The 12633-nt window shown below is 58.1% G+C and overlaps 1 protein-coding gene across 1 annotated transcript in view; it reads right to left on the bottom strand.

Moving 5' to 3' along the window:
* CACNG3 (calcium voltage-gated channel auxiliary subunit gamma 3) overlaps positions 1 to 12291 on the bottom strand; it is a 32455-nt gene extending 20164 nt beyond the window's left edge. The window contains exon 1 of the mRNA XM_074598569.1: positions 11986 to 12291. Within this exon, the coding sequence (XP_074454670.1) occupies positions 11986 to 12196 (211 nt within the window). The 5' untranslated portion in view covers positions 12197 to 12291. The remainder of the gene's footprint in view (positions 1 to 11985) is intronic.
* Between the last annotated feature and the right edge of the window lie 342 nt (positions 12292 to 12633).

The following is a 12633-nucleotide window of genomic DNA, read 5'->3' as shown; positions in this document are numbered from 1 at the left end:
GGCTTTCTGCCGGAGCTGTGTTCGTTATCTGCCCTCGGTGCTCAGCGTGCGGCCCCGGCCTCATTCACCTGATGCCAAGAGGGAGCCATTCCCCCTCCACGGGCTCCCCGCTGGGCTCCGACAGCACAGGAGTATCTCGGAGGCTCCTCCAGTGCTGAGCTGGGGCAGGTGATGTTATCCCCAATTTACAGATGGGTAGTGGAGGACTGGAGAGATGCAGCTCGCAAGCGTCTGCTCCTTTTGGGTGCTCAGCTGGAGCTGCGCGGAGCCCGGGATTTCACAGCCCTCGGCACAGCCCTGGAAATAGGCTCTGCGCGGGAGGTGACAGCGCTGCCGCCCAGCCGGCCCAGAGCGCTGCCAGCCCGGCTCATTACCACGGACCCCGAGGAACAAAGCTCCTGGATAGCAATTGGAAGTTCTACCTCTCCTACTTTCTGGAAGACTTTTCCTCGTCCTGGGGGAGAGATCTGTCCAAATTGACACTGCAAATAATTTCTAAATGGGTGACTGAACTTGGCATATCCTGAAAAGACCTTGTTTAAGTCAGGGCTGCTTCTGAGATCCTCTGGCAAGCGGCACAGACACGGTACCTCGTGTATGCACCGAGCTGCAGCAGTTTGACGTACGCTGAACCGCAGGTGCCAGAGACCAGTCTGCACACACCAAACGCCCGTGACAGACGTGGCCACTGCGTGTTTGAACGGGCAGAGGGGGTTGTTCTGTTGCTGCGGTCCCACACCCCACCATACCGTACTGCACCGTATCGCACCGTACCGCACCACACCACACTGTACTGCACCATATTGCACCGTACCGCACTGTACCGCACTGCACCACACCGCACCGCACCGCTTGTTCGCCGGTGCCGAGCGCTCGCCGCCTGCAGCGGGGCCGTGCTGCGGGAGCGCGGCTCAGGGGCGGAGGCGCTGACACGTCTGTCTCGCACTTCAGCCGCGAGGGAGCGAGGACAAGCAGGAAAGCCATACGGCACATGTCTACAGGGATGCACAGAAGCTCAGCCAGCAGGGTGTCTCTGCCCCAGGGGACGAGGTGGTGGCCGCTGCCCGGAGCGGGGACGTGCCCTTCTGCTGCTGCCGGCTGAGGTGGGGGGGCCGCAGCAGCTCTCCTGCTTCCCACTGCAGCAGCGGGAATCGGGGCAGGTTGGGGCAATACGCAGAGTAGGTATCATTTAAAACTATTATTATTATTTAAAATTACTTAAAACATGGATGCCACCTCCCCCTGGCCTCACTGCCATCCCTGTGCCCTCCCTGGAGGGCACATCGACTGCTTGGTGACGGTAGCAGAAGACCCATTTCCCCCTTTCTCCCCCAGCTGAGAGGTCTCACACCCCGCGCGGCAGCTTTCCTCCTTCCTATGAAAGGCATAATCACTCTTGTCCTTCTTCAGCTGTTCGCGTTGGAGGCAAGGCCAAAGACTAATGTAGAGAAAACACTTTCATCCTTGGCTGAAGCGTGCTGAGGAATGACAAGAGATTCTCCCGGCGCGGAGAGAAGGAGCCTCGGGGCTGCGAGAGGCTTCCAGACCCGCTGCCGGTTTGCCGCTGCGCCGCGGGCTGGCAGGGGGGAGCGGCAGGTCGCCGTCCGGAGGGGAGACCCCGCTCCGCTGCCTCGCGGGGTCCCCGTTCCCCCAGCCCGCGCTGCGGCAGCGTCGGCGGCGAAGCCGCACGGCACAGCTGCTGCGCCGCGATAAGGTTTGCTCAGCCCAGCCAGGCTGGGCAGGCAAATGGAGGATTTGGCAAGGATGCTGCGCAGCCTGGCAGAAATGACTGCCTCGGCTGGCTGGTAAGGCAAAGCCAGAGCTGCTGCAGGCTCAGGGCGGCGGGGAAAGTCCATGTGAGACCGCAGGCTGTCTCGCCAAGTGACAGTGACCTTTCCCGGCCGGGCAAGCAGCCCCCGGGGCTGGGGTCGGGCAGGAGGCAGCCCTGAGGGAAGGCAACCGCTGACTCTTGCAGCTCCTTGCAATTGCTCATGTGATGACGTCATGTGATGCAATTGATGATGCTGATGCATCAAAACACTCCGACAGCTGCAAAAAAACAATTTTAAGTTGGTCTTTAACATCCAGCTGAGCATCAGGCAGCCTGTCCCCAGGGGTTTCCGCTCCCTTGTCAGGAGGGAGCCCAGCCTCTCCAGGGGGGACAGAGGTGCCATCCCTGGGACCAGGGGGTCGGTCTGCAGGACATGAGCGTCTCGATGAAGGTGGCAGAGGCATAAGCCAATATGGATTTTAAGAAGTTAAACTCAGGAATGCTTCAACAGGGTAGCTGCTCGTTGGTAGCCTCTTTGGGGGTTGCTTTCCCCTCCCCTCGTGATTCCAGGCACGAACTGAGAGTAAAGGTATAATTAGGGGGCAATTACCAAATCACCGGCGAAATTGGAAATGTGAGCATTCAAGAGGCACAAACATAAATGTCGCCCTCAAATGCCACCTTTTGTCACTGCCTTCCACTGCCCGGGTCCCAGGGAGTGTATTGCCAATGCCAAGACCCCCGCAGGCTCCCAGCGGCCCCCAGAAAGGCTGGAGGGGGGTGACATATCCCCCTCCGCTCCCTGCACCCACCCCGGGGCTCCTGTCCCGGCCCAATTCTCCTCCTTCAACACCAACCCCTCGGCAAAAAGCAAATGCAGAAAGCCCTGGGTGAGGGCGGTGGGACGGCAGCGAGGTGCTGCTCCTGCTCCCACGCCTGTCCTCCGCCTTCCCTTCCTGCCTTATCATTTCTTTACGGCTCTGTTCGTCTCTGGCACGATAAAACAACACAGTTCCTAATAACCTGACGTGGGAACGGCTAAGCCGTCCTCTGCAGCCCGACAGCGCCAGGTTTGTCGAGAGATGGTGGTGTCAGGAGATAAGAAACAGGCAATATCTGAGAAAATCATCACGCAATATCACCCGTCCAGCAGCCGCAATCATTTCTCCTGCCTCTCCCCACGATGACTATGAAAAGCTCTGATATTTTCAAGGCTGTCAAATGCAGTCACCCACCCAGCGTGCAAGTGATTTGTGCAAGGGTTAGGGAGACGAGCAAAGCCCAGGGAGCAAAGGGAGCAAAATCCTGTTGTGAGAAGTCCTTTCCACCCCTTCTCCTTTGGCAGGCGCGCTGCAGGGCAGCAGCAGCCCCGGCGCAGGGAGGGCAGCAGCAAGAGCACGGCCAAAGCAACGGGGAAATGTGGGATGGAGGAACAGACCGTGACGGTTTCAGCATTAACATCCTTGTAAATCCTTGGTACCGAGAAGGCAGTTCCATGATGGCGAATGAGTCCTGCTGCCGAGGCTGCCTGTAGCGGAGCGCGGCAAGGATGGGAAACCCGCCTCTAGGAGCCTGATCACCAGAGACGTGCAAACAAATGCAAAACACCAAGTTGCCATAAAAGCAACTCCACTACAATCTGGCCCTTTTGCTGGCGCTGGCCCACAGGCAGAGCTGCTAAGGGTGGCCGGCCGGGTTTTCTGGTCCCGCCAAAGGCAGCCGGTCTCCTCTGGTTGTGGAGCGTGAGCTAAACCGAATGCAGAAATCCCACTTTGTCCTCGTGTTTCTCTGGAGATCACGGAGCGAGCAGTCTGAGCCGGTGGCTCTGCATCCCTCCCCACCTCGGACAAGCTAGGGACCGGACCAGGCAAGCAAAACCATCGCTCAACAGCTTTACCTAGGAAAGCCCGTGGGCTGGCAGAGGTGTGCTGCTTGTCACGCAGCGTGCCTCCAGTCCAGAGAGTGACCACGAAGAGTCAATGCATTTCCATCTCCGATACAACCACTCCAAAGGACATGGGACAGTTTAAAGCACGAAGCATACCCTGGCCTGAACTTTTCATTTTGAAGATGCTGTTAAATACCAGCTGCAAGTAAAAGATAACACAAACGTAAAATAAGAGAATTTCAGAAAGCATCCCCGAGTCCCCAGGGCTGACCTCCCAGCCCATGGCACGAGGGGTGTTTTACGCCAGGGGCTGTGCAACAGATGTGCGGGACAGTGATGCAGCCCGCTGCTCCTCCTCGGCACGGGCTGCGGAACCTCTCCTCCCCGGAGCCACCGCAGAGCTGTCAGCACGCACGAGCCCAGGGAGAAGACACCAGTTGTCACCCCGGCACTGTCATTCTTTATCACAGCAGGTGTCTTCTTAATCGAAGACGTATCTCGAGATGCCCGCTGCCGCGGTCCCCCCGAGCGAGCCATGGCTCATTACAACCCGAGCGGTGGGACTGCGCAGAGCGAGCGGCAATGGATGCATTCCCAGGGTGCCTCATCCCAGAGAAAACCCACAGAAAACCCCTGGTGCTGAGCCTGGAGTGTCAGCCACAGCAAAGCCACACGTGAACCCGTAGGAAGGGACGGGAAACCACTTTCTCCACACCAAGCACTAACTCCAAATGCAGTCGAACGCCAGCCTCAAGGAGCCTGCTTCCAAGCATCATTTAAAAAATTGAAGAGGGTTTTAGATGTTGCAGCACAGCTGCGGCCCTCACCGACGGGGGAGCAGGGCAGCGGGCAGGGCTCGGTTCCCCTAATGTCGCAGGCACGTGGAGAGAACCCTCGCCGAGCGCGCAGCCCTGCTCGCACCCCGCTGCGCTTCCCCGCTCGCTCCCCGTCTCCCCGCGGGTGCTTCACAGTGACTCAGTAAACGGGGTGGGCACCTTTCCCCTCGGATGTCTTTGACTAACTCACCCTCAGCACCCATCGGCGCTGATGAGCATTAATGACAGTGGATACGTTGCATCTGCACCCTGCCGGGGCACGGCCGTGAGTCAGCCAGAGACTCATCGGCAAGGTGAGCCAGGGATCTAACCTCCCCCACACCAAGCCGGACCCCTCAGGCAGCGGCTGAGCAACCCCCCCTATACATATGGGTTAGCGCATTTATGTAATTTTAAGAGCAATTTTGATTTCCCTGAAAAAGGAAGCTAATGTCTATTTATGAAGCACACATCGTGTTCATTAAAAATCCATGGTGGAATCCATGTGAAAAGTAACCACTGAGAGGCGAGAAGCACTGAGCAAGTTGAATACCACGGCTGTCTCACCTCATCTCATCCCAAATAGCACAGGTAATTGAAGAGCATCACAGGTCTCCACACCTGGACCAACAAGAGGCGGCCCATGGTGCCAAAGAGCACAGCGTGGTCCAGGCAGGCTGTGCCGGTGGCCAGGGAAGGGTCTATACCCTATGGACCAGTGATAACAGTGCTGTGTGCCCTGCCAGGAGCCGTATAAGAGATGAACACTAATGAATCCACCCAACCCCACAGGATAAAAAGCAAAAAACCTCGTGCAGAGAGAAGGGAAGCGATTTACCAAAGGCCACGTAACTTGCGGCGGCGGAGCCAAGCATCTCTCCCCGTTCCCTGGATGCTCTCAGCAAACATCATCCGCTGGCACCTCCCGGCCAGCCCGTGCCAGCACCCCACCTCCTCGGGGACCGGGGAGAGGAGGATCCAGCATCAATCCATGGGGCATCCTCCCCCAAACCACAGCTACGCGTCCCAGCCACTGGGGCTTGCAGCCTTCATTAGCCATCCCTAATTATTTACAGCCGTAATGGAGATAGTGACCTTGCATGGGAAAAAAACCCACTTGAGCCTCATTCAAATTCAGACTTCCACCTCTATTAAACAGTAACAGCACTTGAGATGACAGACTCTGCACCACGCCTATGCAGCAATAAAATGCCTGTTTCTGAGCTGTTCACAGCATACATTTTACTCATCACGTGCTGCTCACAGGCAATGTGGGAACCAGCTCTCTACACCACCCCAGAAGACAGGATTTTTTTGTCCAGATAAATGCCGCAGCATCCCAGGAGGGTAAATTCTGCGCCCCCCGTTCGCAGCGACAGTTTCTCAAAGCAGAGCTGGTGGCAGCGAGCTGAAGCACGGCTCCTCTCCAGCCACCTTCTGAACAGCAGCGAGATCCGAAGGCACGGCTGCCTGGAGGCCCCCCTCTGTCCAGAAGGATTTTTATGGCTCCCGTCAGACTAAGGGTCCAGCTAGCCTAACTTTCATCTCTATCAGAGGACAGTAATTAATGCTTATTCAATATATCCTCCATCAAACTAAGGCTCAGGGATTTCCTAAGTCAGAGGTTATGCCTGGGGCATCACACGTGACACCCCGCAGAGCCCCGTGCTCGAGGCATTTATTCAATCCCGTTCTGACCCCAGTGCCGGGAGCGTGGCCTGTCCCTCCTCAGCGCTGTGCCAGTGGAAAGGCTCGCTGGAGGTGGAGGGGAAGGGTTCTTAAACCTGCAGCGCGGTAATTACATCAGATAGTCTCAAATGGGTAACTGGTCCCTCTTCACCTTTACCTGTCATTATCATCTTAGACATCTCCATCATCTGCTTTCCAAGACACAAGTTAACTTGATGCCTCCTAGCTCTCATACAATGAAGAGCGAATAACCCCTCCCCACTCATCGCCCCAAACATTGTTACAGACCTGTCCTGTCTCCCCCCCATCACCTCCAGCCCATGCCGATGGTCCCCCACCCACGTGGCCATCCTCCCATGGCTCTCCTTGGTGCCGGAGCCAGCGGGCATCCCCGGGACAGAGACAGTTGCGGTGGTGGCATCGGCATGGGGGACCATGGTGGGGCTCCTGGGTCGGTGGGCTGGAAGCGGCTGCCTGCCAGGGAGGTCAGCGTGGCTGCGTAGGGAGAGTTTGGCAGCCACAGCAGAGACACCATCACCGGCGCTGGCAGCCCCGCGGAGCTGGACCACGAGCACCGTGGAGAAGCGTTCAATTGCAGGACGGGCTGTTGATGAGAATCTATTACAGACACCAACCAGACAGAGGAACAGGATGAGCAGCTCCTTAAATACCTACCTATAATGAGTAGCGAGAAAAAGTGCTCTATCATGGATGATTGCAATCTCAGGGACATTTGCTTGGCGCTTTTAAAAATTAAAGATAATAACTTTCTAACAGAAACAATATTGCTGTCACCTTGGGGAAATTCTCTGCTTGGCCTCACTCAGAAGGACTGAGAGGAGCTGAGAGCAGGGGAAGAGCTGGTGGCTGTCCAGGGGCAGCTGCTTCCAGCCCAATTTAACGCCTTCGGCGCAAACCAGCTCAGCTCAGCTCAGCTCAGCAGAGCCAAAAAGCAAGCACGGACAAAACCAGTTGGGGGAAACGCAGAAACACGACTGCTGCTCAGGAGCGAGGGCAGAGCGCTCCCCTGCCGCCCCAAGGCCTGCCGAGAGGGGAACGGAAAATTGCACTTAAAACAATTAAAAACCAGGACTTTTGGTATTGCAAACAGCAGTTAGGACACGCAGCTGGCTGATAAGAGAAGCTAATGGGACCAGTTAAAATAAATCTGCAACCGAAAGGCTTAAGCAAAACCAGTAGGAATTCTTTAGTCCCATTAGAAGAAAGGAGCTTTACCGCCGATGTAAATCACTACCAGATCATGACTGTGCAACTGTCAGTCATGAAGCAGAAGTGACACACAATTATTTATTCATCAGATACTTCTGTTCTGTTCTTGGAGACAAATAGGCTCCTGTATTCCGCCAGGAGTTAGGGAGGATGCTAGACAGCGACTATTAAGTGTAAACATGAAATTGGTAGGACCAGAGAACTTTCTCCCAAGAGCCTGCAGAGAGCAGGCTGAGAAGTTTTCTGAAGATCTTAAAATGGATTTTAATAAATCTTGGCATTCTGTTGAATTTCGAGAAGAGAGGAAAAGCCGGTTTAATGTTTAATCAGACCGTGCCACGAGCGACGGAAACGGGCAATGGTAGGAGCTGCATCCCCCAGCATCGCCTGTGGGTTAGCTGAGGGGGGGCAGGGGCAGGGAGGAACCGGGGGATGTGATAAATGTCAAACAGCCCGGCAGAAAATAGATCTGTCAAACTTCATAATTTTTTCTTGATGTGGTTACAAATTTGGTTGATAAAGGAAATCAGTAACATAATACATTTAGAGTTCCACGAGGCATTTGATTCAGCTCTCCTGAATAAGTAGAAGACCGGTATTAAGCAGAATCAACAGCGCAGTATTAAAGGGGCTGGGAGGCAGATTGCAGAGATTGTACATTGTCATCCAATGGGATGTTTCTACACCGGATTGCCTGTTACCACAATAGTGTTGAGCTCTAACAATGTCTTTATCAAGAGCATTAAAGAAAACATGAAATAATTGTGGATTAAAGAGGCAAACAGCAGAGGTTAGGGGTTCATTTCTTTTCCCAGTGTAACAGCTGGCCTTGGGACACAGCAGATTCACCCTCAGCTGCAGCCTCCAGGACTGACCATCTACCTAAACCCCACCGGGAGCCAAGCAGGAGTTGCAGGTCAGGTGTAGAAATGGCTCAGCAGGGTCCTCTGGGCTGCAGGGGTCAGCTGACAATACTCCCAATATTCGCTTTTCATCCGGAGAGGATCCCCTTCCCCCCAACACAAAACCAAAACCCAAGCGGAGCTCACCAGGTTTGGCAGGGAGGAATTACCGGCTTGGTGAAGGCTGTGTTGACGCTGCTGTGGGGGACACCGGAGCGGGGGGACCAGGACAGTTCCGAGCGGGACAGCTCGGATGAGGAACGGCTCTGGGTCCCCACACCCTCACGCAGCCATAGGCAGACTTGTCCTCTGGAAACCGCCCCGTGTCCTCTGGAAACCAACCCGTGTCCTCTGGAAACCGCCCTGCGTCCCCCCGCAGCTAATGGCACCCCAGAGGGACGGTAGGACACCGCGCATCCTCCGGGATGGCAGAGCAACACTCGTGGTCCCCCCGAAATGACAGAGCACTTTATTCTGATGAGGGAAACGAAGGAGGAAAGGAAAAGTACCACATCGCCTTAAAACATGGTATTTCAAGCAGCCTTGGCCAAATCCTCCTGCTATTTCTGCCTGTTTCAGCTCCGCACGATGCCATGGAGCCGGTCCCAATCTATACCACACAGCAGGGAGGACAAGGAGGCTCCCTGCATTTAACGATGCCGGATTTAATTAAGTTTGATGAAAAACAAAAGTTCTTTCTTTTACTTGCCTAAACCCAACACAAGCCTAAGCAGCTATTTCTCAACTTCAGCGCACTCCCTGAAGTTCCGTGCGTCTCTCTACCTTTCATGTAAAGAAGGAAGTCACAGTGGAAAACAACTGACAATAAGCAGCCACGGGGGACACACACCGACAAACGCTGGTCACGTTTGAGCGGGAAGCACAAGAAGACACCTACTAAGTATCTGCATGTTGTAAAAGTGCTAATTAGAATTCAAACGCTGCAATTTAAAGCCGAGGCTATCCTGGCATAGCAGCCTGGGAACGCCCGCCTGGGCTCCCGATATTGAGTCAACCACTAATTTGTGTTTTCCAGCGTGGGTGTCTCTACATAGGTCTGCGGTGGCTTCATTCAAGATTTATCCACTCTCGCCTATGGGCTTTTGATGCTCACGTGGTGCCAGCGGCTCCCACGCAGGCACTGCGCGTGACTGACACGGATTTAAAGAGCATCTGCGACGGAGCGTGCACCCAGCGCTCACGTCGGTCGTGCTAATAATCTGCCACGCACACGCAGTGAGACAAGCGACCGCAGCTCACCACTTAATTCCTCCGTCGTTACACACATTAAACCCCCGTTAGCGGCGGAAAGTTCAAGGCCGAGGCGCTCCCCGATGGGCAGAGAGCACTGCTCGGTGCTAAAAGCATCTTCTGCACCGCAGGAGAACCGGCCCTTTCGACTGACCGTGTCCACTCCTAGCACAGGATGATAAAGTGCAACCTATGGCTGCTTTTCAAGCTTGATACGAGTGCACAGAAATTAAAGACACAATGAGGCCCTGCCAGCAGGAATCAGGCAGGACCTGCTGCACATAAAAGCAGTGGGTGCAGGGGCTCAGCACCCCGTGCTCCCCCGGCGCAGGGCACGCTGGTGGAAGAGCGACCGAGCAGCTGCAGCAGCGATCCTCTGCTGCGGGGGGACCGCAGCCCCCGCTGCAGCACTGTCCTTCCTCCGGGCGGAACGTGCCTGAGCTCTGCACGGCTCGGCTGGGCGAAATTTTCCTTTCCCAGCATCGCGTCAGTTAACAGCCTGTGAGAACACCAGTGCGCTTCTCCAGCAAAATTCAGGAGGGCGATGGGCAGCCCCCGCCACGTCCCCCCAGCACCATCGCAGCCCCGCCTGCTCACCCCAGACACCATCTGTGACCCTCCTCACCCAGCTGCCGATTTGGTGATATGTGCCCACCCGCAGACCCCATTGCCCACCCGCAGTCAGACACACACAAGGGATGACGGAGCCTGTGCCCAGCGCGAGGCCTCGACCGTGCCACGAGTATGGCCGAGCATCACCGGCACGGTGCTCCTGCTGCAGGACCACTGGCCTGGGGGGAGAAGGTGCAGTGGGGAGTGATGACCCCATGGCGAGCACGTGCCCCGCTGCTCCCAGCCCCACGCCCGAGCTCCAGGCGATGGACTGTGATTCAGCTCTGGCAGGGCACTGTTAAGCCCTTTCCTGAGTGTGCTGTGCCCAGGAGACCAGGGCCTCGCCGGCTCCTTCCAAAGCAGTGATTTATCACAGTGAGGGAAACATAAAACATTCGCTGAAAAAAAAATACAGCCAGCAAACCCAAGAATTTTGGAAATTACTCATGCCTCCAGCGATCCCATCTTTCACAGCCCTGGCTGCTCCCTCCTCGGCTCCCTCCACCCAAGAGGGGAGACAGATTATCTCAAATTATTTATTATGGAATTAGAGCATGATCCAAACCCTCCCTGAATCAATAAGAAAGCTCCGACTGACTTCACTGGGTTTAGGACCGAGCACCGGGAACAGACACAGTATTTCTGTATCCGTGGCCGTGACTCACCGAGAACTTTCCAACGTGGAGGGAGCAGCTCGGCCACCGCGGCTTGTTTGCCCCCACTGTCAGAGGTGTCGCTGCCAGGCTAGGGGGGAGCCTGATGCCCCCATGGCCCTGCAGGACAGTGGGGCAGGTCCCTCTCGAGTACACAGGACACCAACTACTGCCACTAATTTTAAAAGTTATGGCCCAGTGTGATTCCATCAGCCATTTTTTGCTGTGGGTGGCTGCACCTGGCTCCGTTCAAGCTCACGTTTAAGTACAGCCTGTTGTTGCTCATATTAACCTCAACCAGTAGCTTTGGGTCAGAAATTGCCCCCAAAGCATGGCCTGCGCTGCAGGAGGGCAGCAGCTGCCGTGGCCTCTCCGGCCGGGTGCTGCTGCAGGAGTGAAGCAATGGGGCGAAGCGGTGAGGCCGGCCGTGGGGCAGCCGTGGCAGAGCAGCCCAGCCGTGGGGCAGCCGTGGGGCGCAGACCCCGAGGGACAAGGTGCAACGGGGCATCACCATCAGCACACCTTGCCCCACTCCGCTGTTCAGAGGGGAAGGGCTGTCACCGGTGGCGGGGCTCGGCTGTAAAAATGCCGTGTGCGATGGATTTCCCCGTGACAGGGACACGGTGCCTGCGGAGCTTCGGAGAGGGGGGGAGGCTGAGGGGCTCCGCTTGCTGAGCGATTCACATTAAAGCAGCCCCTGGGGCCGGGAGAGGGACCTGTGGCCTCTCATCCTGACGCTCTCCCGTCTCCCCGAGAGCAAGGAGGCGCACGGCGCTGCCGGGAGGATGCACAGCGCGGCTGCTCAGGGGCAGCGCCGGTCCCCGGGCACGGGGGGACCCCGGCACCCCGCGGCCGTCCCCGGGGCCCGGCTCCACCCGCACCCCGCGTCCTGCGTGCGGCAGCCACCCGACAAGTTTCACCCTCGCCCGCGGCGGCGCCACAGCAAGCGGCGTCTCCCTGCCCGGGGAAGGGGGCGGCGGGGCCGGGAAGGACGGGCGGCTCCGCTCGCTGGCCGCGGGTGCCTGGGGCTCGCCGGGGATCCGGCTCTGGGGTGGGTGGAGGGTCCCGGGATGCCCCTGCCCTCCCCCGAACTTTTGGGCAGGGCCCCCCGCGGGGCCGGGGTAGCGGGGGGGGGGAGGGTGTCGGAGGTGGGGGTCGGCGGGGCGGTCGGTACCTTCCAGGCAGCACGTCCTCCAGAGCCCCGAGTGGGTCATCACCTCCTCGTTCTTGCGGCTCGTGTCGTTGTCGCTGGTGGACTTAGTCCTGCACACGCCGCGCGAGTAGAGCCAGTAGTCGGTGCCCACGGCGATGGTCATCAGGCTGAAGGCTGCGAAGGCTCCCACCGTGGTGATGAGCATCTGGACGCCTCTGTCACACATCCTCATGCTGCTTCATCCTACGGCGGCGGCTCGCAGGGGAAGGGCCGGCGCCGCCGCCCGCCGCCGCGCTCCGCGCTCGGCGCCTCATGCCCCCGCGGCCCGCGGCGAGCCGGGCCCCCCCGGCGGCGGCAGCGGCAGCGGCAGCGGCGGCGCGGGCGCTGAGCGGGGCCGCCGAGCCCCCGGTGGCCCGGCCGGCATGGCCCGAGCGGCGGCGCGGAGCGGCTCCGCCGTGCGCCCGCGGCGGGAGCGCGGCGCCTCTCCCGGCGCCTCCCCCGCGCCGCCCGGCCAAGGCATCCGCGGGGGGCGGCGGGGGCGGGGGGCAGCGGAGGGCGGGCCGCGGGGGGGCCGCCCCGCTTGGAAACCGCACCCCCCCCGCCCCCCGCCCGGCCGGCGGCGGGGGCACCGCCCGGGGATGGGGACCGTCCCGGGGTGGGGGGAAAGGG

The sequence above is a fragment of the Larus michahellis genome, chromosome 8, assembly GCF_964199755.1.
Source record: "Larus michahellis chromosome 8, bLarMic1.1, whole genome shotgun sequence".
In the NCBI taxonomy this organism is placed as follows: domain Eukaryota; kingdom Metazoa; phylum Chordata; class Aves; order Charadriiformes; family Laridae; genus Larus; species Larus michahellis.
This window is presented reverse-complemented; position numbering and strand designations above follow the sequence as displayed.